At 46.1% G+C, this 27,752-nt stretch overlaps 1 protein-coding gene across 1 annotated transcript; it reads left to right on the top strand.

The window, feature by feature from the left end:
- The first annotated feature begins 683 nt into the window (after positions 1 to 683).
- Positions 684 to 27,136, top strand: LOC128330488 (solute carrier family 22 member 13-like). The gene is made up of 11 exons (XM_053263473.1): positions 684 to 757; positions 7,807 to 8,229; positions 10,748 to 10,851; positions 14,060 to 14,214; positions 14,970 to 15,138; positions 16,155 to 16,275; positions 17,116 to 17,210; positions 17,923 to 18,137; positions 19,416 to 19,524; positions 20,588 to 20,797; positions 24,206 to 27,136. The coding sequence occupies exons 2-11, from the start codon at positions 7,858 to 7,860 to the stop codon at positions 24,300 to 24,302; spliced, it is 1,647 nt and encodes a 548-aa protein (XP_053119448.1). The 5' UTR covers positions 684 to 757; positions 7,807 to 7,857; the 3' UTR covers positions 24,303 to 27,136.
- Positions 27,137 to 27,752: the final 616 nt, after the last annotated feature.

The raw sequence follows: 27,752 nt of genomic DNA, 5'->3' as shown, positions 1-27,752 counted from the left end.
CCGGCAGAAATCTGTAATCTGAATTAATCATTGGCCTTCAGGAGAGCCCTCAGAACATATCTGTTTGGCCTGGACTTCCCGGATTTTTAAACTGTTGTAAATGTTTTTCATCTGCTCTAACCTGGTTTTCCAGGGTTTTAAAACTGTGTTGAATGTTTTAATTGTTGTTTTATGGTGCTTTATAGTCTCTGTTTTTAACTGTTAATTGATTTTAATTGTTTGGTTGTAATGTAGCCATTTTTGGAAGGGCAGTATAGAAATCGAATGAATGAATAAAGACATAAAGAAATCCTTGAGCTCAAAGAATGGAGTTCTTCTGAGAATTTCCTCAAGGGGCCTGGCTCTCATCCTTGAATTCCATCCTGTTTCATCCCTTTCAGCCTGACCTGTACACGTCTCCTCTTAGGGTTGCCAGGTTGGAGAGAGGCGGGTCTTAAGAGGATTGCTCCTTCCGAGGCAACAGGTTTGTCTTGTCCAGAACCTGTGTGTGAAACACGAGGCCTGCTTTTGCTGTCTTAACTTAAGGGCTGCTCCGTTTCACCCACACAGTTGCCATTGAGGCACCTCATGTGGGTGCTTTGATTGGCATGTGAAGGTCTTAATATCCTGCAAAGGCACAGTACAGGGTGTGTCTTCCTTCCACTGATGTCGCAAACACCCTGCTGGGCGGGCTCCTTCTCAAAGGCATTCCGAACCTTGCCTTGGCGTCTTGTCCTGCTCTGGTCGCTGCAGCCACGGAAGCCAGGTCCATCAAGAAGTGAGTTGTGTTGGCAAGTGCTTGTGTGGCACTCGTGTGGGGTGCGTGTGTGTGTGTGATGGTGTGAAACGGAGCGCCTCAAGTTTGCCTCCAGCAGCAGCTGGCAGACACAATGAGATGGTGGGATCACCTTTGCTGGAAGCCGTTTGGAAGCTGGTTCGGGGACACTTGTAAAGGAGAATCCTTGAGGATTCCGCTTCCCAAGTAAAGGGGGCATCCTTAATCCCAAACCTAAAGGCACTGGGGTTGTTGGGGGAGAGAAAGGGGTCTCAGAAATAGAGCCAGACTGGTTTGGCCAGTCTGAGTTCGAACCGGACCAGCGCTGGTTCTAAGAACCGGTTCGTGGGCTGATTCTGGGATACTTTTAAAGGGGAATCCTTGAGGATTCCCCTTTACAAGTAAAGGGGTCACCCCTAGTCCCAAACCTAAAGGCACTGGGAGCAGGGCAAGAGAAACGGGCCTCTGTACCTGTAGAGGAGGCAGCGAGGTAGCAGCAGAGACATCAGAGGTGGTGGGGGTTTGTGTGGTGGGGGCTCCTCCAAGCCCCCCGCTGGCCTCCTGAATGACAGACCAGGCCCGCTGCAGCCTGGCTTGCCCTCCGTGCATGCGTGGAGACGCAAACCAGGCTGAAGCTGTTCTGGGCTGTCATTCTGGTATTTCATTTCTTCTACAAACTATCATCACATTTCAGACAGAGGGCAGAGCTGAGGCTGTGGAACTATGGTTTCCCTAAATGCACCAGTGAGTTCAAAACGGAGAGCTGGAAATCAGAGTAAATAAATGTGAGGTCTGCAAGCTGGAAAGCGGGGACTTTCCAGCTTGCAGCTCACATTTATTTTCTCTACCACATCAACTATCAAAATTCTGTTCAGGAAATCTCTCAGGTATGCAACCTGCAAGTAAACTGCTCTGTGTGGCATCATCAAGTTGTTTGTTTATTGCTTTTGCTGCTTTTCTGTTGAGGCATTCAAGACAGTTTACTATTTAAACAGACATAAAATGTTACAAAAGATAAAGCTAAACTAAACAGATAGCAAAGTTGCCTCAGGCCACTGATGATCTCTTCGGGAACTAATGGTCTGTAAAGGAAAGGTTGTGCCATCGAGTCGGTGTCGATGCCTGGCAACCACAGAGCCATGTGATTTTCTTGGTAGAATACAGGAGGGGTTTAGCATTGTCTTCTCCAGCGCAGTATGAGATGATGCCTTTCAGCACTTTCTTATATTACTGCTGCCCGATATAGGGGTTTCCCATATTCTGGGAAACACACCATCAGGGATTCGAACCAACAGCCTCCTGCTCTCTAGGCAGGTTGCTTCCCCGCTGCACCATTAGGTGGCCAAAGTTCCAAGGTTGGCCTAGAGTCTCCAGGAATGGGCATCCAGTTGACTGCTGAAAGAGATTTTAAAATGGCTTGATATTGTGAAAAATATGAGGAGAAAAGTGAGGGAGAAAAATTCCAGGAATAGCTTTATTCAGAGTCCGCAGCTCTAATGGAATGTGCTCTGGGCTTTTCCTCTTTCCCCTTCCCCTCAGGACACATAGGTATTTATAACTTGCTCTGTTGGGTTGTTATGGGGATGAAAGAGTTAAGAAGTCGTGTTCCTCTCTCTCTTGCTGTCCATGGTCTAGCTTGTGTGGTAGTGATCCTATTGCACACACTCGGTTTCATAACTGCACCAATAGTCTCAAGATGCCCATGGGCCTACTGCAAATTCTTAGTGACATCACTGGAGAGGCACCAAAGATGACTGCTAGCTCTGCAACACACTGGCTTAAGGTTCTGGCCCAGAACCCATGATGCCTGGTTCCATGATGCCCCCACCCCAATGTGGTGAAATTCAGAAGCTCTGTCCAGTGATGGCTTCAAGAATGTCCACACCTCATGGACATCCTGGTGTTACGCTGCAGCACAGCCTATTAGAGTTTCTGTTCCAAACCATCCACCCCTCTGTTGCTGTCCTTGACTCAAGGTCACATTCAGAGGTGCTCTTATCTCTGGGCTGAAGTCCAGGGCCTCCACAGCCCCAGGGAGCCCCCAAATCCTCTTTGGTCTCTTGTCCCGGATGGTGTGGTCATCCGGCCGAGCATGATGATGCTTAAATTGCAGGGGAGAGGGGCCCCCAAAGGCCTCTACGTCCAGGCTCTAAAATTACCTAGGTGTACCTCTGGTCACATTCCTCTCTTCCTCTTTGGCCTAGTCTCCCCTTCCTTGCTGTGCCTTGAATCCAGGGAGAGCCATTAAAAGTGTTGCTGGGCTAATCAACACTCCAAGCGGATCGTAGTTTAACTAAGGATTGTGCCTTCCTTCCCAAGTACTTTGGGAGCCGTGGTTTGGGAAGCCAGCCCGTGTGCTCTGGGGTCTGACTGTCTCAACATCACCCAGGTAGTTTTGGCCTCAGACCCTTTGGCATCTGATAAAGCGGTGGCGGGGGGGGGGGCAGCCTTGAAAATGATGCCCTTTCTGGACCCTGTTGCCTGAACTGACTTCTCTACTCTGCTTCGAGTTCAACCCTGTTCTCAAAGTTCCTTGCAGGAAACCATGACTGTGAAACAGGTTTCAGACTACTGTAGATTGGCGGTGTAGACACTCCCTTGTGTGGTGGGAGCATTCTATTTCCAAATCGGAATCAATGTACACAGCAATTTACAAAGCACAAGAAGTCCTTCTCCAAGGAGCTTACAGTCTAAAATTCAATACAATGGAGATAGCAGGGAGGAAGAAGTAACAGAGAAAAAAAATGCCTTAATAAAATAAATTTTAGTAGCCTATACGTGGGTTTAGTAAATGGAACCATTTTAAAGTGGGAATTCTACTTTGTTTCGCAGTGCAATCTGAAGCATGTTTACTCAGAAGTAGGTCCTGTTGAGCTCAGTGGGGCTTACTCCCTAGTAAGTGTTCATATGTTTAGGTTTGCAGTCCCAGGGAGCCTTTTATCCATGTTGTCCATATTGTGATTTTGCTGCCCTGGGTGACCTGGTAGGTCAAAATGGCCTTATTTTAAGCATCCATACTTTGGAATGATCTGTTGATCTCAATTCCTCCTGGGTTTTTGGGTTGGCTCCTCTTTATTATTAATTTATCATATTTTTAATACTGTCTGATATGTACATCTCTAGGTGGAGTACAAAATTTAAAATAATATTTAAAACACACACCATAAAACAGATTTAAAACTCACAAAAAATTAAATAAAAACAACCTCCCTAAAACAAGTTGTTAAAACAAATTATTAAAATTAATTCCAGTTAAAAAGCCTGTGAAAACAGGTGCATCTTGAGGGTCTTCCTGAAAACAAACAGAGAAGGAGATGCTCTTATTTCAACAGGGAGCTTATTCCAGAGCCCCTTTAGCTTGTTTTATGGCTGGTGGCCAGAACCTCAGGGGTATACTTGTGAGTCAAATGGGCCGTAACCCAAAATTTGGCTTTAAAAAAGCCAAATCTGGCTACAGAGGGGACACTTTTCTCTGTGGTTAAACAGTTGTATTGCTTTAAATGTTCTATTGGTTGATGTTCTGATTGTGAGATGCCTTGAAGATGCCGCTGGGATATGGAAGGTATGGGGGTTTATAAATATTCAAATAAAAATACAAAAAAGTTCTGCTGTCATGTGACCTCTATAGCTCTTCAGTTCTGAGGGAACTGATTTGTCAGTCCTAGTGTTAGCCTTCAGTTGAAAGTTTCACTCAGTGATAACATCGTGCTAGAGCTCCAACTTTGCAGAAAGCTGGAAATTCAGTGCCTGGCATCTCCAGATCAGACTGGGAAAGACCCCTCTCTTAAACTCCTGAAGTGCTGCTGCCAGTCAGTGTAGACACTGCTAAGTGTCTAAGGATTCAGCATAAGGCAGGATCAGCATCAGCATCAGCATCATAAGCATCATCATCATCATCATCATCATCTGCTGCTGCTACTACTACTACTACTACTACTACTGTAACACTTTTCAACAAAAGTTCTCAGAGTGGTTTTCATAGAATAAACCAGAAGGGTGCACTCTCCTGCACAGTTTACATAACTGGATGGCTGAAAAACCGTTGACTATAATGAATGATAGCAAATAGGTTACTGTTTGTCCAAAACCAAAACGAATTAGGCATGTTGACTTTGAGTCTTACTCAACATTCCACAACACAGCACAGTATAAATGCTGGTTCTGTTGCAGAAGTCATTTGGGCTGTAGACTGTGTGCCCACCTTTCCTGGGACTGATGAAACCCAGGCTAGAAATGTTCACCGGGAGCCCTCATCGCAATCTGTATGTGCATGTACACAGCTTGGTTTACTCAGCACTTGATAGACTTACAGCTAAAGGTGTGCGTTGTCTCCACTCAACTGTGTAGAGTTTGAGGTGGTGGTATTGCTGGCTGACACACTCTGTGATGCAATGTAGGCAGGTGGAGGAAGGTGGACAGTCCAGATTGCCACAACAGAGGACACAGAAGATATTTATCCCCCTCAGAGGATGAAAGTGGGAGAAAGGATGACACTAATTTGCATAGACTTTTCACATGTTAATTTATATCTAGAGCTAAGATGTAGAAATAAGTGTCAAGGTCTGGCCCAAGGCCAGGGAAGTTCTCGGCTCGGCTGCACGCTGTTGGCTGAATGACGAACGTTGAATCTCAGCAATGAGTCGGAGTTTGGAGCTGTAATTTATGGAGCAAGCCGAGAGCTCCCAGCTGGTAGGAATTCATGGCTTGTCAGCCTTCAACAATAGCCGTTTGCTCCTCCTAACCTCTTCTAATTGTGTCCTGCGTTTAGAACACCTGCGTTGTTGCGGTGTCAGCGGTGTTCCAATGTCTAGTTCATCCTCTGATTGGTTCCTCACGCTTTCTGTTGACTCAGGCTGCTGAGCCTGTTCTAAATCATCAGCTGGATTTACTGCAGCTGTCTTAGGAACGCTGACAGCCGGGCTCTGCCCTTCAGACATTCCTGACTCGGCTGGAAAGCCGACAGCTTCCCCTTCCTCCTCGCTGGCGGAGCTCGAGGGCATGACAATAAGATCATTTAATACTAAATACAAAGTTTTCCTCCCCTTCAGCCCCAAACCATGAAGTGCACCCCCCCGCACCCACTCACACATACATAGTCCCACTCACATGGGGCTACATGGCATTGGCCGAATTTGCATGTAACTAGTTTACAGGTTATCAATGTGCCGTGCAACTCTGGTTCCATGAGGTGACCCACCCAAGGTTTGGATTTTGAAACTGCAATCGGAACCCTCAGGCTGTAGTGAGTTTCATCGCCCCAACCCAAAGTTCCATGCAGCCTGTGTGTCATCCGAATTTGGAACTGCTGGCCTCATTCACTGTGACTGGAGTTGAGGGAGGAAGCTTCTCTATCCTGCTGGCTGGCTGTGTGGGCTGTCCTTCATGCCAGAAGGAAGCCCGCACAGCCAGTCCCCCCTCCTCTCTGCAGTCTTGCTGAATTCAGAGAAAGTGTTTTCCGTAACATCTGAATTCAGACAGTAGAATGGGGGGAGTGGAACCGCGGGTCCATTGGACCCAGTTCCATGTTACGTGCGAATGTGGCCATAGTCTCCGCTTTTGGCTGTGTGTGCTGCTGCTGCTGACCAGGCATTGCATTGTGTGCAGTATGTGAGTGACTCCGTCTCCTCCTCTTCCTCCTCCTCCTCTGCCTTGTTATCTATGCTACTTTCCAACAAAAGAATTCTCAACACAGCATATACAATAAGGGAATAGAAAGATGGTTCCCTGTCCCATTGGGCCTCACAAGCTAAACAGAAACACAGCCACTCGGAGGGAGGCTTTGCAGAGTTGAACTGGGTCAGTTCTGGGACTCTTTCTTCCTCTGCTGACTATCAGAGCCACCAGTTAGAAGGGGATAATGAGGGAAATGAAACCTCTTCTTTCGGGTGCCAAACTGGTGCCGACTCCTTCACAGATGCAAGGTGTCACTGGATGCTGCAGACACCAAGCAGCAAAGGACATGTTGGAACAGGACCTTTGCTGGGGATAATTAGTTAGAGAGGTCTCGGACAGTATGGCATGGTAAGGGTATTGGCGGGAAAAGCTGAAAGATGCAGTATGGGTGGATTGTCTATGAGCATTGTGATCAGCTGCCAAAGTACTCTCAAAGAAGTGGACTTATGGAGACCATCTGCAGATTATTATTTTTTTATTATTTATTCATCCGATTTCTATACCATCCTTTCAAAAATGGCTCAGGGGGTTTACACTGGGAAATAATAAATAAATAAGATGGCTCCCTGTCCCCAAGGGGCTCACAATCTAAAAAGGAATATAAGACAGACACCAGCAACAGTCACTGGAGGTACTGTGCTGGGGGTGGATAGGGCCATTTACTCTCCCCCTGGGATCATATAATCTCAGATGGCAGGTTAGGAAGGCATATTTTTTAAAAAGTTCTCATATATAGAAAGCTATCTGCAGTAGGGGAGAGATTTTAACAGCTTTCTTCCTGTGCTGCACCAGACATTGTCTCTTTGGGGCTGAAAGACAACGGCAAAGCTTAATGCTGGGTACATCTGCACACACATTAATTAGAAAAAGAGACCCTGATAAACAATGAATACTTGATTAATTGAAAAATGAATCATTGTTTGTTTAATAAAAATGAATATGTTACATAGAAACATAGGAAACTGCCATATACTGAGTTAGACCATTGGTCTATGTAGCTCAGTATTGTCTTCACAGACTGGCAGTGGCTTCTCCAAGGTTGCAGGCAGGACTCTCTCACAGCCCTATCTTGGAGATGCCAAGGAGGGAACTTGAAACCTTCTGCTCTTCCCAGAGTGGCTCCATCCCCTGAGGAGGAATATCTTGCAGTGCTCTCACTTCTAGTCTCCTTTTCATATGCAACCAGGGTGGACCCTGCTTAGCAAAGGGGACAAGTCATGCTTGCTACCACAAGACCAGCTCTCCTCTCCTCATATCCAGGCAAGTATGGTTTGGATATGCAATGGTGGGGTGGATTCCATAAGTTTACCAGAGGCCGAAGCCTGATTAATTATTCACCTTATCCTTATCCTGGATTATGTTTAAACATTAATTCCAAGTTCCCAGATGTGACGATGACAGAGGCATAGTCCGGCTACTGACGAACCAGAATGACTGAATTTGGAGAGATCTTGAAGGCAATTGGAGAATTCGGAAGGTTTCAAAAATGGCTGGTGCTACTCATGTGCATCCCCAATTTCCTAACACCCTTCCATATGTTTGGCCAAGTGTTCATCGTAAGGGACGTGCCGCACTATTGCAACACAAGCTGGATCCGTGCCCTTAGCCCAAACCTGACCACAAAGCAGGAGCTGAACTTGACGCTTCCCAGGAAACCAGATGGCTCTTTTGAGGATTGTTCCATGTATACTCCTGTGCAAGAGGACATTGAATCCATCAGGAAATATGGACTCAATGCCACGGAGAAGTGCCAGGATGGTTGGGTCTATCCTTCCCAGCCGAAGCCAACGTTGCTCACAGAGGTGTGTACTTTCTGTTACTTGTTAATGAAAGATGATTCTGTCTGCCTTGAAATGTCTTTGTACCTTTCAGCCTTGTCTACATGTGGAGAATGCACCAGCCTTATCTGAACTGATTGCAGAATCGGCACACTCACTTTTTAGCCCTTCAAAATCTGGATGGGGAAGTGGGGCTATGGGAAGAGATCAGCGAAGGTTGTGCTAAGATTGCAAAGGCTGGAACTGGAAGGTCAATACCTTCCTTCTCCTTTTGATTCTGGACGCTGTGCAATATTCTCTTCTCTTCTCTTTCTTTCTTTCTTTCTTTCTTTCTTTCTTTCTTTCTTTCTTTCTTTCTTTCTTTCTTTCTTTCTTTCTTTCTTTCTTTCAATTTCTTTACCGCCCTTCCAAAAATGGCTCAGGGCGGCTATAGGCTAGATTCCGTCACCTTGGGGCAAGTTCAACCACTTAGCACTGTGGCGCTTCTTTAATGCGGGCACTTGCTTTCTAAAGCTGGTGTCACCCACTGCAGCTGCCCCACAAGTATGGAACTTCCTTGCTTTCAAAACTCACAGTTGAGCCAGTCAGAAAAAGCATCATGTGGCCCAGTCCTCCCTGGACTGGACTGTTGCAGCTGCTGACAGCCTATCCTTTGTAAAACTGCCTGTTTTCTATTCGTCCAGGATGATGAACAGATGTTTTGTCAGTAGGAGTGAATGGCGTGAGATGGTTTCTCCAGCTTTCTGATGGTGCTGTCCATCAAAGCATGGAGAAGGTGACACTCTACTTTTAAGAAAGAGAAACACCCCCAGGGGTGCAGCTATAATTGAGCAGATGGGTTCAAAGAACCCAGGACCCACAGCTCCACCACTCCCAATTTTCCCCCATTATCTCCCTCTCTCTGAGGGGTGAACATGGGCCCCCTCCCCCCTAGCTAGCCCCTGGAAACACCACCGCAGCCTCTCTGCTCACTTGGATTTTGCAATGAGGTGGGGAGACTTACCTGACGCACACTCATGGGTCTCCCCGCAAAACTATCAAATCCTCTCCTCATTTCTGTCCCCAATGAAAACACTGGCAAAAAAAAGGGTGGGAAGGCATTTGATGCAGGCCCAGTGGTGGAAGGCGGGCATAGGTGGGCTCTGTTCTCATGGGGAACCTCCTGCTGTGGGGTCAGCATGCTCACTACCCTGGCGGCGGCACATAACCTCTCCCAGTGGGGGTGCTGGTGGGGGTGGAAGCTGGTGGCAGCCTCTCCCTGCCCCCAGCGACCATGTGCTCGGTGGCGTGCCACTGGGGATGGGCAGGAAGTGGCGGTGGGCTTCAGGAGTGAACCTCTGGGGATGGACAAGGCAGGAGAAGGAGAATTGTGCCTCAGAGGGTGAGTGAGGCGGCCCCAAAGGCAGGGCCCCACAGGCTATTGGGACCCATGCAGCCTATTAAAGCTCTGCTCTTGTGCTGGCCCACTTTGAATGGGCAGATGCAGAGAAAGAGCTAACTTTCTCGTTGACTTGCTGCAGGTGGGGCCTATCAATGGGGCCTATCACCGTATGAGTTGTGCATGTAGATGTCTGCCTGTGTGCATCCTGGTGGTGGGATTTGCACAAGTTGCTCTCCGGTCACCTGCTGCCGTGCACTGGGAAAACTACTTCCACTGTGTTCTGTTATAAAATATTCCAAAAGCACTGTTCTATTTCCCCTAGTAATTGGGGTAACTTAGACCAATCTACCCAATGTCAAGGTCGAAATCAGGGGTTCTCAAACTTGGGTCCCCAGATGTTGTTGGACGGCAACTCCCATCAACTCTTTGCCCATGTGGCAGCTGGGGATGTTGGGAGTTGGGTCCCCAGATGTTATTGGACTACAAGTTTGAGAATTCGTGGTCTAACTAATTGAAAAGCGCCCTAAGAGCTTATGTGAATGGGGCCCCCTCTCTCCCTCCCGCCATTCCTGCACTGACAGAAGAACCCTCCCATACTGATCTGCCTGCAAAGAATACTGTGGAGCAGGGTTTCTCAACGTGTGGGTCCCCAGATGTTATTGGACTTCAACTCCCATAATCCCCAGCCCCAGTGGCCTTTGGCTGGGAATTATGGGAGTTGAAGTCCAATTACATCTGTGGACCCACACATTGAGAATCCCTGCGTGGAGGACTCCGGGGTATGTGTGAATTCTTGGGCATCTTCAGGTCACGGGGCGGGTGACCCACCCACTGGGCTTGGAATGTGTCCAACCCTTCTCTGAGGCTTACCCATAGCAAGGGAAGATCAGTATTGATGAGCATCCTGCCTTTCGGGGCAACTTGTCTACTGTTATCAGCCTTCTAACTGAGGAATCTCTGATATTCCTCAAGCTCCACCAGCCTAAGTGGTCCACCGTGATTGATAATGGCAGTGATAATCTGACGACAGAAGCCCTTTGAATTAATTAAAAGCTAAACAGTGAGCCAAATGCGAAATGGGGATTGTAATACGGTATACAAGTCTAAATGTAATGTTTTACATTTCACAGTAAAAGGAATTGATGTTTCCCCCCCTTTTAGTTTAACCTGGTCTGTGACCGAAAAAATTTAAATGATATCTCTCAGTCCATTTACATGGGGGGCCTTCTTGCTGGAGCGCTGGTCTTTGGTCCACTGAGTGACAGGTGAGGAGCGGCATCTTGATATTGTATATAACTCTGTGGCCACTTGCTGGTGCTTTCCTCACTCTTGGTCCCTTTGTCCAAAAGGCAGTTTCCTGGGTGGGGTGTACCCAGGCAGTATGTTTAGAGGGGAAGCCATGGCTTGTTGGCAGAGTACCTGCTTGCATGCAGAAGGTTCCTTCCTGGTTCAGTCACCAGTAATGGGAAAGGCCCTTGTCTAAAATCTCAGAAAGCCCTGTAAACAATAATGAGCTAGATGGACCAGTAATCTGACAATGCAACTCCCTTCCTATGCTGGTCCTCACATTCTGTATATCTGATAGCATTTGAACTGGGGCTGTGTGTCTTTTACAATTCTATAGGCTAGTTCATATGATCACATGAAAAACTCAAGTTTGGGAGCTGTGCGTCCTGTTTTGTGATCTTCTGCAAGTAAAAAACAAGGCAGGAGGCACAGGCAGTAATCGCCTGCTAAGTGCCAGCTGCGTAGATTAGAAGGGCTCCATGTTACCCAGCAGCTGTTTCTAGCTGTTTAATGAGGTAGGAGAAAAGCCTCCCTACTCAACTGACACTTTGCAGATGATTACTGCCCGTGCCTCCTGCCTTGTGTTTTACTTGCACATGGTTGCAATAACAGGAGCAGACACAAGTTCCGAACCTGGGTAGGATGCTTGTCCTACCCTATTAATGATCATGTGAACTAGCCTTAGAATTGTTCTGCACAAACGTATTAACTGGTACTGGGTATAGAATGTACAATTCTAAATGAGCTTTAATGTTTAAAGGCAAGTTTCTGCTTCTCCTCCTACTGCTCTTCAACCAAAGTTCTGTAAGTGGTAGACATAGACAAATAAATAATACATACATAAGATGGTCCATTGTCCCCAAAGGGCTCACAACCTAAAAAGAAATGTAAGATAGACACCAGCAACAGCCACTGGAGGGATGCTGTGCTGGGGTTGGTTAGAGTCAGTTGCTTTCCCCTTCCTAAATATAAGAGAATCACCACTTGAAAAGGTGTCTCTTTACTCAGATAGCAGGGGTTTCTAGTCCTTATGAGTGTGAAAACAGATTTTTAAAGTGCATAGGAAGTGCACGGTGAAAGAAACGGGAGGTGTGCCGGTGATGAGCTTCGGTGCCCTTCCCAGCTATTTGTGCACACCACCAGAGAGCAGAATATGCTATGCAAAACAGGTGGCTTTCTCAGGAATGATTCTTGTCCTTCGGGTTGTGCATCTAACACCCAGTTAGAAGTGGGCAGCTATTATAGGAGTGTGCCTTAATAAAAAGCAGAAGCATTCTACCAGGAGCAAGGGACTGATGTGGATACTGAAAGCATTTCTTTTTTTTGTACGGATGGCGCCCTCTGTGATCTGGCTCTTTAGTTTAGCTATGGAGTCAGAAGTAGTAGTGAAGGGAGAACTCTCCCAGGTTCAAGGCCAAGGGGCTGGTTTTACCACTTCAAAGTGGTATTTCAGTAGCCTGTGCAAGGTAGTCAGAATGTTTTGCTGTAGCTGGAGAGCATGCCAAGATAGACAGATAGATAGATAAGTTTATTTCAGTTGTTGACCAGTAAATAAAACATTTACAGCACATCCGCACGCATTTTACAAACAATATAACAAAACTTTGCCATTCCAAAGGTGATCTCAACATTGGAGTTAGTTAAAAGAAAGTTAAGATAAAAATCATTGGTACGACCAGGGGAATTTTCCAACATAGGAGAAATTAATCTTTGATGTATCTCTCTATAAAAATCACAATATAATATAACGTGAGAAGTAGTTTCTATAGCTCCAAGCCACACGGACAAAACCTCAAGGAAAGCAGTTTGCCTTTGGATCTACCCTCTAAGACTGCCATGGGGAGTGTGTTAACCCGTGCTAGTGTAAGTATGCATCTAAATTTAGGGACAAGAACCTTGCCGAGGTAATTTGCTGCAGCTGATAAATTGATTCCCTATATATCTGCTATATCCCTATAAATCTGCAGTTGATAAATTGATTCCCTATATAGATACCACTTCTAATGCACACACACCCCCCCGACTTCTTCTTGAAGTTCCATATCCAGGATGCATTGCTTTACAACCTTCTTGGCTGATCCAGTCCTAAACTGATAAGTCCCACTGGAGAAAGCCCATAATGGGATAATTTATTAGACACCAACGACTTTCATTTAAATTTAAGACTATCTGCCATGATTAAGGAGGCTGGAGAGCATGCCAAGTAGGGAGGAGATACTGTGTGTCTACACGCCTCCCCTCCTGATTGGTGGTGCTTGTGTCATATTCTCCAAATTAGCCCAATCTGCCAATTGGAAAAGGTGCAGAAGAGGACAATCAAGATGACCAGGGGCCTAGAGCACCTTCCTTATGAGGCAAGGCTATAACACCTGGGGCTCAGAGGATGCCTCTGAGTACCAGTTTAAGGGGAGTAACAGCAAGGGAGAGGGCATGCCCTCAACTCCTGCCTGTAGGCTTCCAGCAGCATCTGATGGGCCACTGTGTGAAACAGGATGCTGAATTAGATGGGCCTTGGGCCTGATCCAGCAGGGTTGTTCTTATGTTCTTACGTTCTTATGCTTCTCAAAAACAATGGGAAATGACTTGGCTTAATCCAAGCCAAACTGGTCGCTGTGCCACCATTTGGGGATGGGATGGATTCTGAGCCACTGCGTCTCTTCCTCCTGGGCTCTCTAGATTGAAAAGGGAAACCAAACAAAAGGAGAAAGGTGAAGGACTCGAGAGACACACCCAGGAGATACTTCTGACCAGTGTTCCCTGGAATAGCGATTCCCAGATGTTGTTGACTGCAACTCCCATAATCCCCAGCCAAAGGCCATGGCAGCTGGGGATGCTTGGAGTTGTAGCCAACAACATCTGGGAACCCCTGTTAAAGGAAACCCTGCTTCTGACCCTGCTGACTGAGCAAAGAGGCAGCTTTTAAAATGGTGGTTCTCTTACATTTAGCAAGTGGAGAGTAATTGGCCCTATCCAACTCGAGCACAGCCTCTCTCCAGCAATGGACAGCTGTTGGTGTCTACCTTATGTTTCTTTTAGATTGTGAGCCCTTTAGGGACAGGGAACCATCTTATTTATTTTTCCTATGTAAATTGCTTTGAGAACTTTGGTTGAAAATGGGCATGATTGAATTTTGACCATCATCCTCTTGTAGACTGACACATGCATTGTTGCGTTTCTTCCTTCCAGGATTGGTAGTCGATGGATGATCTTGCTGACCCTCCTCCTCATGGGCTCCTTTGGTGTCGGGGCTGGCTTTGCACCAAATTTCTACATCTACGTAGCCTTGAGGTTCATTGTGGGGGCCGCCTTTGCTGGAATCAGTATAAGCATGGCTGCTTTAAGTAAGATACCCAAGCTCCTTTGGGAGTAGTGATATTCCTGGTTTGGAATATTACTTCCGCCCACTAAGGGGTGGAACCTGGAGGGATGAGGACAGAGAGCCTAGTGGTGTCTGGTGAGGGCAGAGGATGGTTTTAATACTAGAAAAACCTTACCTGTGGGTTTGTAATGTGTATTGTGTACATTTTTCTAAAAATAACATATGAATAGAATGATCAGTGAATAGCTTGGTGGTTCTGGTAAGAACTAATCTGCCTACTTTCCTTTCACTATAATCTTAACTGATAATTATTACATCTTCGTAAGCTAGCTCACTTCCACCTCAAATGTTTGCACGTCTGCCATCTTGAATTGGGGTGGATGACATCATCACAAATTAAACCACTGAGGTGTTCCTATGTGTCCCTGCAAGGGAACCAGATTTGGTTCAATTGGTTAGATGGTTCACAAGTTAGCTCAGTTGTACCTCAAACATTCACGTGACCACCATCTTGAAATGGGGTGGATGACATCATCACAAACGACACTGTTGAGGTGTCCCTATGTGTCCTTACAATGGTACCAAATTTGATCCAGGCATCTTATGGTGTGTGCATGTGGTACGCGTTAGTGCACACACAGACACAGGTACACAGACAGACAGCTGGGTGATCTCATAAGCTTACTTTCCTTCAGGAAAGTTGGCTAAAAATGTACTTGGTTGACAATCGCAATGTCTTTGCATTCTTGGAGATTGACTGTAACGGAATCCTTTCAGGTTCTGAGTGGGTCGGGGCTTCCTATCGTGCAGTAGCACAGATTATTACCCACTGTTGCAATGCCCTGGGTCAGATGGCTCTGGCTGGCTTGGCATATGCCATTCGTGACTGGAGGCTCTATCAGATTGTTGGCTCTGCTCCCGTGTTTGCTCTCTTTTTCTACATATGGTGAGTAGTGATGATATCCCTGGTTTGGAACAAGAGTTTGCTCAGCTCGGAATGCTCCGATATCCTAATACATTGAATTGTGTTTCCCAGAGAAGTATCAGAATCAGAATTTCTTTATTATGGCCAAAGGCCAGCAAAAAAAGGTTAGCACATTTGACAGTAACTCATAAATCAAACTGAATTCAAATCATTGACCATTGTCCACTGTAATCTAAATGCCAAGAAACAGAACCTGGCTACTTTATAAGTAACCTGAAACTTGTGATCTGCTAAAAGAAATGATACATAAACACAATCAGAGCAACCCAGAAATTTGAATAAAAAAGGAGAGATCAAGCTATGATGTAAGTTGGAATAAAATCTGCCATATAAAAACACGCGTGTTATCGACTCAATTTCTTCCACACCACAAGGACACAAACGAGGTGCAGTGGGGATTTTACGGTGTCTTCCCTGAGCAGTTCTTCTGCAAACTGGAATGTAGAATGAGATTCTGCACATATGCAGAATGTATTCTTGAGACCTACTTTTTGTCCAAGTAAAAAGTTGACATTCTGGGAAGCCACAGGAAAGCAAAAGGCAGTGGGATGGGGGCAGCCAATGCTCGGAGTCCGTTTAGACTCTTGAAAGAGAATACTTTTTGTTCTGGCACTCTCTGCCAGAGCTCATAACTGCTGCTGAGCCCATTAAGCTGCCCAGATTTTGCTCATCACTCATAATGAGTGTGTAAAAACATCTCAGGTGAGCATGATGTCTGATCAGATTACAAACACAGCAGCCCTCTTCAGCTCTTCTTATAACGATGCGAAATGTATACATTGAAGGTTTGTCCCATGCCAACACATGGCGTAGACCCTCCTGGGATCACAATTACAGCATTTTAGTTTTGTTTTGAGAAAGACAAATGCTGTACTCAGGGAGAGATCTGTAATTAAGAATGCTGGCAGCCCAGCATTCTTAATTGTGCGGAGGATCTAATGAACCTGTTGTGCTTTGGGAACTCCTGTCCTTTTCAGGGTCCTTCCAAATTCTGCACGATGGCTTCTGACAAAAGGGAAGATCAAGGAAGCCCAAAAGGTGCTCCAGAAGGCAGCCTCCATCAACAAACGAACTGTCCCTGAAGAACTGCTCAATCAGGTGCCAAAGGCTTGGATTGCTGTTGTTCATTCTCTGAAAAGTGTTGGGATGAACAGAAAGCTTGGGAAGCAGGGAGGAAGCATAAACAAAATGACAAATTATTGGGGAAAGGGATCCTCAGATATGACTCTCTTCCATATTTGAACATATTTGAATTGGATTCTATGGCTCATTCTCCAAAATGGCTTGGGATGGGTGAAAAACACAGAAAATAAATAAAGTGGTGTGGCGGGTGTGGAGGAAATGACTTTGCCCTTACTTTTCTGGCAAGATTTTATTCTTCCTCCCCAAAAGAACCAAAACCAGGCCGCTATGGGGAGAAAAGCTGGTCTTGTGGAAGCTAGCATGAATTGTCCCCTTTGCTAAGCAGGGCCCACCTTGGTTTGCATTTGGATGGGACATGTGAGGATTCCCTTTGTGGGGCCATAGCTCAATGGAAGAGTATCTGCATGCTTGCATGAAGAAGGTCCCAGGATCATTCTCTGGCATCTCCATGTAGGTCTGGGAAAGCCTCCTGCCTCTGTAACCTTGGAGAGTCACTACCAGTCAGTGTAGACAATACTGAACTAGACAGACGAATGGTCTGACTCAGTATATGGCAGCTTCCTTTTGTTCCTACATTCTACTTATTGTCCTGGGTGGTTGGCAGGTATGTTGATATTCTTGTGTCTCAAAAAGCTGACATATCTTGTGATGTTGTTGTAACTCCTATAAAATCTTAGTAGCCTTTGAATAACAAGATATCACAATGTCACAAGCAGTGATGTTAGGCATGGCATGTAAACTCCCTTGCTTGTAGCTGATGCTTATCTCTCTCTCCTCGCCTTGTAAATGTTGAAGCTGGCTCCGGAAAAGAAGGTGAAATCTGGAAACATCCTTGACATTTTCAAGATGCCACATCTAAGGAAAATGACATTAATTATGGCCTGGGTATGGTAAGTCTTCCAAATTACATTCATTCTGCAGCAGGCACTTCTGAAAAAGATAAAATATGCACCCACTTTCTAACTGAAGTCTAGAAGGGTTGTCCGTTTAATCTTCCTTGGTGTTGGTTCTACATCTGTAAAATAAAGTGTAAGAAAATATGTCAAACAAACAAACAAAAATCTACATCCTCCACTTCAACCTAAGTCTTGTGGAGTTTTGTTTGTGGCCTCCCACTTGGGCCCCTTGGTTGCTTTACCAAGTGATAACTGCATTCACCCTTAAGTAGCTGCAAACATATCTCCAGTCTGTTGAGCTTATCTCTTGGTTAAATAGATTGGCACACTCCAAGCTTGTGGGATGGACTTTTTTTTAAATTAATAGGACCTCAAAGTCCACCAATCAGGACCTCCTGCAAAATTGACACTGGGTGGGGGGACTTCCCTGTAGGAGTTTGCTGCTTTGGAAGCTGTATTCTAAATCGGTCTGCCACCCTATGTGCCACTCTGCCATGCCTATAGCTTTCATTTCTACTTACTTGTGATTTAAGCTGAGATTCTCATGAAGCTGGGCTCTATCCCTAATGCTGTATTCTGCACTCTCGTGGAACTGCATCGCAACCACCTAGTCGTTGTAACCTGCGCAGAGCCCTAGCAGGATGGGCTAGATGTAACAGGAAAAATTAAAAAACCCCGGTCAAATGGTATCTTGGTTCACACTCAGGTTTGCAGACAGTTTTGTGTACTACGGAGTGAGCCTTCACGTTGGGAATTTCGGCTTGGACATCTACATGACCCAGCTTGTCTTTGGAGCAGTTGAAATACCGTCTCGCGCCTCCTGTATCTTCTTGCTCCAGTGGCTGGGCAGGAAGAAATGCCAGGCGGCTTGGCTTCTTCTGGGCGGCATCGTATGTTTGCTTATCCCTGCAATTCCAAAAGGTACTAGACAATCATGGAAGGCGAGTAGGGACATTAGGTATGACCCAAAGTCTTGTAACATCTGGAAATGCTTCTATATACCAGAGTGACCATGTGTGTCAGAGAATTCCCTGGAACATATCCAGAGTGCGCCCCAGTTTTAAAACAGACAGACAGGTCTCCACAGGCAGATTTGATCAGTGTGTTTTATTTCTATAGAAACCTAGGAACATAGGCAGCTGCCTTATACAGAGTCAGACCATTGGTCCATCATGCACATTATTGTCTACACTGACTCTCTCCAGGGTGTCAAGCAGGAGTCTTTCCCAGCCCTACCTGGAGATGCTGCCAGATTGAACCTGGGACCTTCTGCATGCAAAGCAGATGCTCTGCCACTGAGCAATGACCCACACATCCACGTGTGGCTGTAGTGGCTCGTGATGCCAATGCACCTCCATATTATTACAAAGAAGATCATGTTGGGACAGTCACCACCAATAAATGAATGATGTCCCCGGGACACCGTAGGCTGCTTTACAGCACTATGCCATGCCATAGGCTTGCACAAAGCGTGGCCCACCAAGGTGAACATAACTCACCCACCATTCCTTGTGGCCTGCCAGAGGCTTAAAAACCTTCCTGTTTTTGCAATCCCTGTGCGTAGCAGAAACAGAAGGCATGGCAAGTGAACTACCTTTGGCTTGGGGGGCGGGACACAAATTGTGCAGCTGCGTGAAAATACCTTTGCCCTGGATGCATGAGAAATGATTGCAGGCATCCCTTGGTGGCGGCGGCTGGCTCTCAACATTTGTAAGGTTTGTGGCAACATGGAGGTGCGAAGAGTCCAAAAGCAGGCCATGCATTTTGGTACAGGCCAGGGGCGGGGCTGGTCTGTCCACTAGGCAGACCTAGGTGGTCGCTTACGGCACCGGGTCTTTGCGGGTGGTGATGGGGTGCTACTTGCCTCGGGTCCCTCTCCAAGCAACCACTGACATGTCTGACTTGCTGGGAGTGCCCATTTGCTCTCTTCCTCAGAGGGGGAGTGGGTGAGGTGTGTGTTTGTGTGTGTGTGTGTGTGTGTGTGTGTGTGAAAGGGTGAGTGAGTAAAGCTAACCTTCCTTTGCTCTCTCTCCCATCCCTGAACTTTCCCCCATTCCGGCAAATGAGCAGCCTGCATGGCTCAAGTGAATGCTGGGGCTTAGCACTTCCTGGCTGGGTCGAGGGTGCCAAAAGCCCTAGGACTGGCCTTAGCCGGTGGTCTTCCTCCAACGTCTTACCATGATGTCTTTCTTTGCCCAGATTTCCCTGTGATTGTGACGGTGCTGGCTGTTATCGGCAAGTCTGCCTTAGCGGCATCTTTTTCAACCAGTTATGTGTTTTCTTCAGAGGTATTTCCTACAGTTGTCAGGTGAGGATCTCATTTCTCTTCAGATGCACAAGGGCTTGGAAATGGAGCTCATTTTCTAGCCATTCCTGGGCATCAGTTTTATCCGGGGGCGTGATGATGGTAGCAGCTCCAGAGCTGACATAAAGTGCCCTTGGCTGGGAGAGGAGGGAAAGTGAAGGACAGACATATAAATGCCACTCACCAGATTTTTTTAAAAACTGATTGCTTTACATTAAGTATAAAATGAAGTATTGCACACCTTCAGGTAAATGGATTCACTTTATTACAAACAGCCTTAAAACAATTACAGTTTTTGGCCTAACATTCTTATTGGGTCTCTGGCGCCATTTCAAAATAGGAAAAAGGGTTGCCACTGGCCCAAGTGTGAATCGCACAAGAGTTATTAATTCCTTTCCACAACTGCTTAAAATGCATCAATTTGTTCATGAATAACCTGCCATATTATAGGGAGTAGCAGAATTCTGACTCCAATTAGTCTATTTCCAAACACATCTTTATTAGAAAGCCAGCGTGGTGTAGTGGTTAGAGTGCTGGACTACGACCGGCGAGACCCGAGTTCAAATCCCCATTCAGCCATGAGACTTGCTGGGTGACTCTGGGCCAGTCACTTCTCTCTCAGCCTAACCTACTTCACAGGGTTGTTGTGAGGAGAAACCTAAGTATGTAGTACACCACCCTGGGCTCCTTGGAGGAAGAGTGGGATATAAAATGTAGTAGTAGTAATAATAATATTATTAATAATAATAAATAATCTCCCCTCATAAAGCTGTACTTTAGTAGCCCAGAATAATTATGAGAACCATTCGTGGGGATTCATACCAGATAATAACTGCAATTTTATCAACATCATATCACAATAATATATACACACCTGTTGCACCTTGATGTGTTCAGTTCAGGGCAATATAACTTGCCTTGTCAATTTCACATGAACAGGCACCACAACACATGTGTGCCTATGGGTGATGGAGCCTCTAGATTCTGAATCAGTCTATTGATATGGTAACTACCAGTGCTCAGCCAATACCATGTTCAACGTCCTGCGCTTTGCTTCTTCCGCCAGGCAAACCAGCTTAGGGTTGTGTTCCATGTCTGCCAGAGTCGCTGGCATTCTCTCCCCTCTGGTTGGTCTCCTAGACATGTACCACCCTGCCATTCCCATGGTGCTGTTTGGAAGCACGGCACTGATTGCAGGAATCCTCTGCTTCTTCCTACCTGAGACACGCAACAAAGATCTTCAGGACAACACAGCCAAGTCTTCATCAAAACAAGGGTGAGTTTTGCAAGGAGTCTTCAAAAGCTCACTGCAAGAGCCAAAGGTGGCCATATTTTTCACATTGCATTTGGTCCACCTGTCCTCTTTTCTAGGGACAGCCCCTTTATTGTGGTGCCTGTTCATGGCAAAATGCTCCCTTCTGGGGAGTAAAGTCCACTGAATTACTCTAGAGTAAGTGTGCATAATATTGCAGCCATGATGGACTGATCCTGGGATGAAAGAGAGGCGAGACAATACTTCTGGTTTTACCAAAATAAAAAATAAAAAAAATGTAATCCTATGCATATTTAGTTCTGAGTAAACCATCGATCATGTGAGCCTTGATTTTATTCAACATTCTGAAGGTGTTTTCTTTTCCAAAACTTACAGCCAGTTTACTAACATGCTCTGCTTCTGAAGCCCGTGTAGGGTAGACAACTGCAGACTAAATGAAATAGAATATATAGCAAGCAGAAAAGAGCAAATGGAGGATGAAAAGGGGGTTTGAGTGCGGGGCTGGTGCCACGTTTGTGAGGTGGGGGCTGGTGGTGTGCTGCTCCAGCCTCCTGATGGTGTGCACTTGCATGCTAAATTTCCCTCTAATGGTTTCCAGCTGGGAACTGGGCAGTGGATGGGTAGGAGTTTCGTGTTGCTGTGCATAGCTATAGAGCTAATGCAAGCAGGACTCTCACCCACCCTCTGCCTTGTTAGCTTGCCTGGCTGGGCAGCATTATGCACTACTGGTACCCAGCTGGGAAAGCTAACTGGCAATCTGGAAACTGGAAGATTAGAAACAAGGCCTTTTTGGTTGTGGCCCCTCGGGTTTGGAACGCCCTCCCTGAAGAGCTTCGCCGTGCTCTTTGAGCTTCACCCTCCCTCGGTGTTTTTAAAAAACAATTGAAAACACATCTTTTAAAAGAGGCTTTTAAAAATCCCTGTTTATACTTGGTAGGTTCTTTAGTTTGTATCGTTCTCAGTTTTTAGCTCTTAAAATAACTTTTAATTTGAAACTTCATTTTTTAAAATGTGGTTTTAGCCTGGTCTTTTAACTTGTTTGGCTTAAATCTGGTTAACAAGTCTTATTTTACATTGTATCCTTTTATTAATGTTGTGAGCCTCCCCGAGAAGTAGTGTACTTGAGGGGTGGGGTATAAATATTTTTAAATAAAATAAAATAAAAAATGGCACCCAACTGGAGTTGCAGGATACCACCTGGCAAGCCTCTGCATTTGGGCCCTGTCTTACCTGGTGGCTGCAGAAGCAGCCACAGACCCTTGGAGGATTTGGCGGTTGACCAGGCCAATGTGACATCATTTTGCTGGCCTTTTGCTGACATCATCTAATGCAGGCCATGTTTGTGCAGTCATCCTGAGTGCAAAGTGAGGAATGCTAACACACACACACACACACACACCTATTTTCATCTAATTGTTAAGAACATAAGAACAGCCCTGGTGGATCAGGCCCAAGGAGGCCCATCTAGATCCTGCTGGGGAAGGCAAGGTATGGTCCTCACTGAGAGGGGGACAGGGAGGGAAAGGAAGGGTGGGACAGGCAACAATCTGGGCTGGTGGGAGAAAAGAGCTGCTCAACTTGACTTGGCCATGCAGAGGCCCACTGCACATGCGCAGTGGCCTCCAAAATGGCCACTGTGAGGGGCAATGGGCCAAAGAACGCCCTGAGCAATTCTTGAGGTGGGGGCACAGGAACCTCCGTGGGGCCCCCTCGCATGGCCTCGGAGAAGTACTAAAGAAAATTATTTTAATGTTAAAATGCTTGTGAAACCTCCCAACGGCTGGGGGGTGGTGGTGGTCTGTGGTTGAGTTGAGCCGGAGGTGGTTCGGCTCAACCCTGAACCTTCGAACTGAACCGGTTCAATGTTGAACCAGTTTGCACATCCCTAACTGTGTTGTTACTAACCAAACTGCTCACATATATGCATTGCGTCCAACTCACTTATTTGAAAGTTTGCAGAGAACAGAAAAGAATATTAGGTTACAGAGGCCACATTTGCACATAATGCGAAACTGGAGTTGAATAGGGCAGAGGTTTGAATTCTTTTATGTTCAAATGTGTGAAACCATGGATTCATGGCAAAAGCAACCTGCGATTTCCCTCATGAAACTCCAGTTTGAACCTTCAGTTTGTAGTGTGTTTCACTGCCAACCCGAAGTTTAAAGGCAGTAGCGTTACATCCAAACGCAGATGCCACCATTACCAGGGTTTTGTGCTGGTTTTCGATCTGATATCATAGAGATTTGCCCCTGGAGATTCTTTCTATTTAGCAGGGGGAGAGCAACTGACCCTATCCATCCCCAGAACAGCATCCCTCCAGTGGCTGTTGCTGGTGTCTTTTTTCTCTTCTTCCCCCCAGGTTGTGAGCCCTTTGGGGACAGGGATCCAGGGGTGTAGCATCCCCTGGACAAGCAGGGACTAATGCGTCAGGCCCCCCCCCGAAACTGCCCCACCGCTGCTCCTGCCCTGCCCTGTCGCCACCCCTGCCTCACCCTGTCACTGCCCCTGCCCCCCGCTTCTTATCTTGCCCTCTGGCTCTGGTGTGGGGGTGACTTAGAGGGACAAGTGACGGGCATGGTGTTGGGCCTCTTCACTCTGGCTGAACTGCACGCTTGCACAGTTTGAATATGGACGTTGCATGCCTGTGAATGATCCCCTTGTTCTGTGTGATCCCCATCACATGTTGAGGTCACCTGGAGAAGTCCATCTCCAGTTACCACCGGTATGTCTGATGGTGACTCGGAACCGGGCCTCCTCTGTAGCTGCTTCTGGCTTGTGGAATGCACTCCTGGCAGATATCCATAATATGGGCACATTGCTGGCCTTCAAGAGAGCCCTAAAGACTTATTTGTTTGGCCTGGGCTTCCAAGGTTTTTAAATTGGCTTTTTTGAAATAGTTTTTAAACTATTTTAAATAGGTTTTGAATTGTTTTAAATAGTTTTTTTTTTAAATGGCTCTTAAATGGTTTTGAATTATTTTAAATTTTTTACATTGTTTTAAGCAGTTTGTTTTAAGTGGTGTTTGTTTTTGCTTTTTATTTGTTGTGCACCACCCAGAGCCTTTGGTTGGGGTGGAAGAGAAATGTAATACATAAATAAAAGGCATGATTGCACTTGGCATGCCCCCTTTAAGACTGTGGCCAATGCAGACACTCTGATGCCTTGCCCACGGTCTGGCGGTGAGTGCTATGGAGCTTGCTGGGATGTAGCCTTGGTGGACCAGGAAGAGGGAGTTGCTCCCCTATCCTGAAACTGGAGGTTTCCAGGCTACGGTTGGATGAATGTCTGTGATGCTCACGGTTACACAAATTAAATTCAGGTCCGGCTACCCGCGGTTTGCCATTACATGCAAATGCAGCCAGAGAGATGCTTCCTGTTGCCTTTAATAATACTGTTTCCCCTTTTCATTAGGTCCATGAAGGCTGTCAACACAAGCTTTAAAAATGGACCTGTGGAACAGAAAGAAGATGGCCAGACTGTCGAATCTGTCAAGAGTACGCACCTCTAGCGGGAATAGCAACTCCTCACAGAGCTGAAAGGAATGGTGGGACATGTCGTTTTCTTGGGAAGACTTTCACAGGCAAATACTCCGGGAATCCTTCTTGATTCTCATTCTTTCAAAAAGTACCACTCCCCTCCCTGTGCCTGCTCCTAGGTCTCTCAAAAGCAAATACACAAAAGGCAATGCACAGTCCAGAAGGTCCAGAGAGAGTCATCAAGAGTAGACCTGGGCATCTGCCCAACTCCACTATTTCCACCTGCTTCAGCATGCCCCATTCCATCTCCCCAAATCAGAATTGCCATTCCTTGATGCAGGATCCATCCCAGGAGAGGTCACTAAAGCAATAGCCCCTTTTCTAATACATAAAGCAGTATTATGCAGCTCTGTGCAGACCATGAAACTCTAAAGTGTGCCAGAGGGCCTGGTGGGGGCGTTATCGTAATAGGTCCAGAGTATGTGCAAAGGGATTTCTGTGGTGTTCTCTCTGGTAAGTGTGTAGTCATTTTGGTGGAGAGGGGAAGAAGAAGACCCAAAGATTCTTTCCCTTCAGTATGAGTGTTTGCACTGAAGGTGGTGGTGATAGGGAGATGTTCCTTCTATTCTAGGACCCCGCCAATCATCACCATTCACCAGATTGCGTCCACTCTCCCAACTTGTCACTCCAACTGGATGGGTCCCTCAGCGCTTGCGACAAAGCCGTGCAAGCGACTTTATTAGTTCTGTGTAAGAACAGCCATGTTGTTCTGGCCTTTAAAAAATAGTAACAGTGGGCAGTTTTCAGGATACTTCCCTACAACTACACAAGCCTGTTTCAGTTTAGTATTTCCTCTTGGTGTGGGTTAGGAAACATGCAACCATCTTTCTTGCACTTATACACAAAGATAGGTGACCTGTGGAACTCTGCAGTGACTCACAATAAACATTGTGGTTCTAATGCTTACCAAAACAGTCCTGGGGAAAGCTTTGTAATATGACTGAAGTCCGATATGTTGAAGGTGCTGAGTCTGTTCTTCATGTTTATGATACTGCCCCACACGTGGGTTCTGTGCCTGTGTAGAACAAACCCTGAAACGTTCTGTAGCCTGGAAAATGGCACTTTTAAACCCCTTCCCTTGAAGGGGAGTTGCAGTGTTCTTCAGATAAATTATACTACCCATCTGTGGGTGCTGTTGAGACCTCTTTTGTAACACTATTTTCAGTTCTCAGTTTCACATTTCAAAAAGTATTTTCTAGTTGGATTCAGACAGAGCACAAAAGAGGCCCTCAGTCACCTAGAACAAGAGTTCTCAAACTTGGGTCTCCAGATGTTGACGGATCACAACTCCCATCCTTCCCAGCCCCAATGGCCTTTGAGGTGTCTGCCATTTTCTTTTCCAGAATGCAATGGGTGCCTTGGTGCAAAACACATAATGCCTGTCTTGTCATTTCGTCCCCCTTCTCTTCTGGTTTGCCCTAGGGGAGAACAAGAGGCAGTGGGCATCTCACAACGTGACTTTTCCCTTTAACAGGCTTTGAAGCTTGAAATGGGGCAATGTGGCATCCTTGTTGCCCGGCAACGGCTTAAGGAGCACAGAGACAGGGGACAGGCAAGTGCTCAGAGAGGCGGCCAGTATGGAGTGGGCAAGTTCCTGGGGAGGTGGTGGTCATGGGGGTCTAGACCACCCTCTCTATGATTTTGGTTCCAGAAACAGCACGGAGCCGTGGTTATGGTGGCATCTGCATTTGGATGTAATGCTGCCGCCTTCAAACCTCAGTTTGGAGCGGTGAAACTCACTATAAACCAAAAGTTCAACCTGGAGTTTGATGAGGGGAATCACATGTTGCTTCTGCCATGAAACTGTGGTTTCATGCATTCGGACGTACATGGATCTGAACCTCTGCCCCCTTCAACTCTGGTTTGGTGTTACGTGCAAATGGGGTCACAGCATTTTGAAAGCAATTAAGCCCCTTCTGTTGCTTGTGTGGGACATACCTTGGAGCCTTCTATAGCCAGGAAAATGTCACTTTTAAACCCCTTCCCTTGAGGGGAATTGCATTGATTCTCAGAGAAATTATAGCGCTGGGCACTGTTTTCAGGTCTGAGTTTCACAGTTCAAGGAGTCTTGTCTAGTTGGACTCAGAGTTTAGTTGGACTCAAAATCAGATTGTCTAATTTTGTGTGTGTGTGTGGGGGGGCTCAGTTTCAGATGCTGGTGTTGACATATACATTTCCAAATGACCTGGGTCCTTATTAGCTCAGGGAATGCCTCTCCCCCAAATGACACCCTCTCTTTCACTTTTAACTACTAATGAGGCACTAGTCACCTTAAGTGGCACAGCGGGGAAATGTTTGACTAACAAGCAGAAGGTTGCCAGTTCGAATCCCTGCTGGTATGTCTCCCAGGTTATGGGAAACACCTATATCAGGCAGCAGTGATATAGGAAGATGCTGAGAGGCATCATCTCATACTATGCAGGAAGAGGCAATGGTCAACCCCTCCTGTATTCTACCAAAGACACCCACAGGGCTCTGTGGTTGCCAGGAGTCGAAATTGATGTGATGGCACATTTTACCTTTAATGAGGCCCTGCTGTCTGTCTGTCTGTCTGTCTATCTATCTATCTATCTATCTATCTATCTATCTATCTATCTATCTCCTTTTTAAAGGCAATTAAGCCCCTTCTGTTTTGATGCACTTTTGGTAACTGATTCTTATTGTTCTCTGTTCCTTTCATGTTTTGTATAAGCTTTATATGTATTGCTAATTTTCATTGGTTTAATTTTTTAAATGTTTTTTTGTGTGTATACTGCTGTGTAACAGCATACAATATTTTCAATAAAACAACTTAATATTTAATATATTAATTGATATTGGTGGATGTGCTGACCTGTGCTTAAAAGGCCCTCAAGCAGAAGAGAGGGGAGAATTGTTCATGGTAGTATGTATTGAAGATTGGGGCAGAACAACTTCCAGGTCAGAGATGGGGTCTTCCAGGCCAAATTAAACCCTGCAAGCTTCTCTTTTTTTAGAATTTAGCTGGGTGTTGGGCAAGAAAGAATGTTTTCAAACAGACAAGAAGCAGGTGGCCAGATGGGGTGGGGTAGAGCTTAGCATCCATCAAGGTCCCAAGTTCAGTCCTTGGGTGCTGCAGTAAAAAATCTGCCTGGAGAAGCTTTTGCCAGCAGAAGAGAAGGTCCCACCCTCCTGAAACTCTGAGGAGCAACTGCAGTAGAGGGAGGGGCCTATGTGTCTGACACGGTATAAGGGCAGCTGCATATGCTCAGAGGGAACAAAGGTGCCAGAAGTAATACGGGCCGACACGATGCCAACCTGGAGTAAGTAACTATCGGAGAGGAGAGCTGGTCTTGTGGTAGCAAGTATGACTTGTCCCCATAGCTAAGCAGGGTCTGCCCTGGTTGCATATGAATGGGAGACTTGATGCGTGAGCACTGGAAGATATTCCCCTCAGGGGATGG

Source organism: Hemicordylus capensis, chromosome 6 (genome assembly GCF_027244095.1).
Source record: "Hemicordylus capensis ecotype Gifberg chromosome 6, rHemCap1.1.pri, whole genome shotgun sequence".
Lineage (NCBI taxonomy): Eukaryota > Metazoa > Chordata > Lepidosauria > Squamata > Cordylidae > Hemicordylus > Hemicordylus capensis.
The sequence above is the reverse complement of the archived record's forward strand: the minus strand, read 5'-3'. Positions and strand labels throughout refer to the sequence as shown.

Coding starts and splice junctions, on each gene's coding strand:
- LOC128330488 (XM_053263473.1), top strand. CDS start 7,858: ATGACTGAATTTGGAGAGATCTTGAAGGCAATTGGAGAATTCGGAAGG. Junction 14,215..14,969: donor TATAAGCATGGCTGCTTTAA/GTAAGATACCCA, acceptor GAATCCTTTCAG/GTTCTGAGTGGGTCGGGGCT. Junction 20,798..24,205: donor AAGTCTTCATCAAAACAAGG/GTGAGTTTTGCA, acceptor CCTTTTCATTAG/GTCCATGAAGGCTGTCAACA.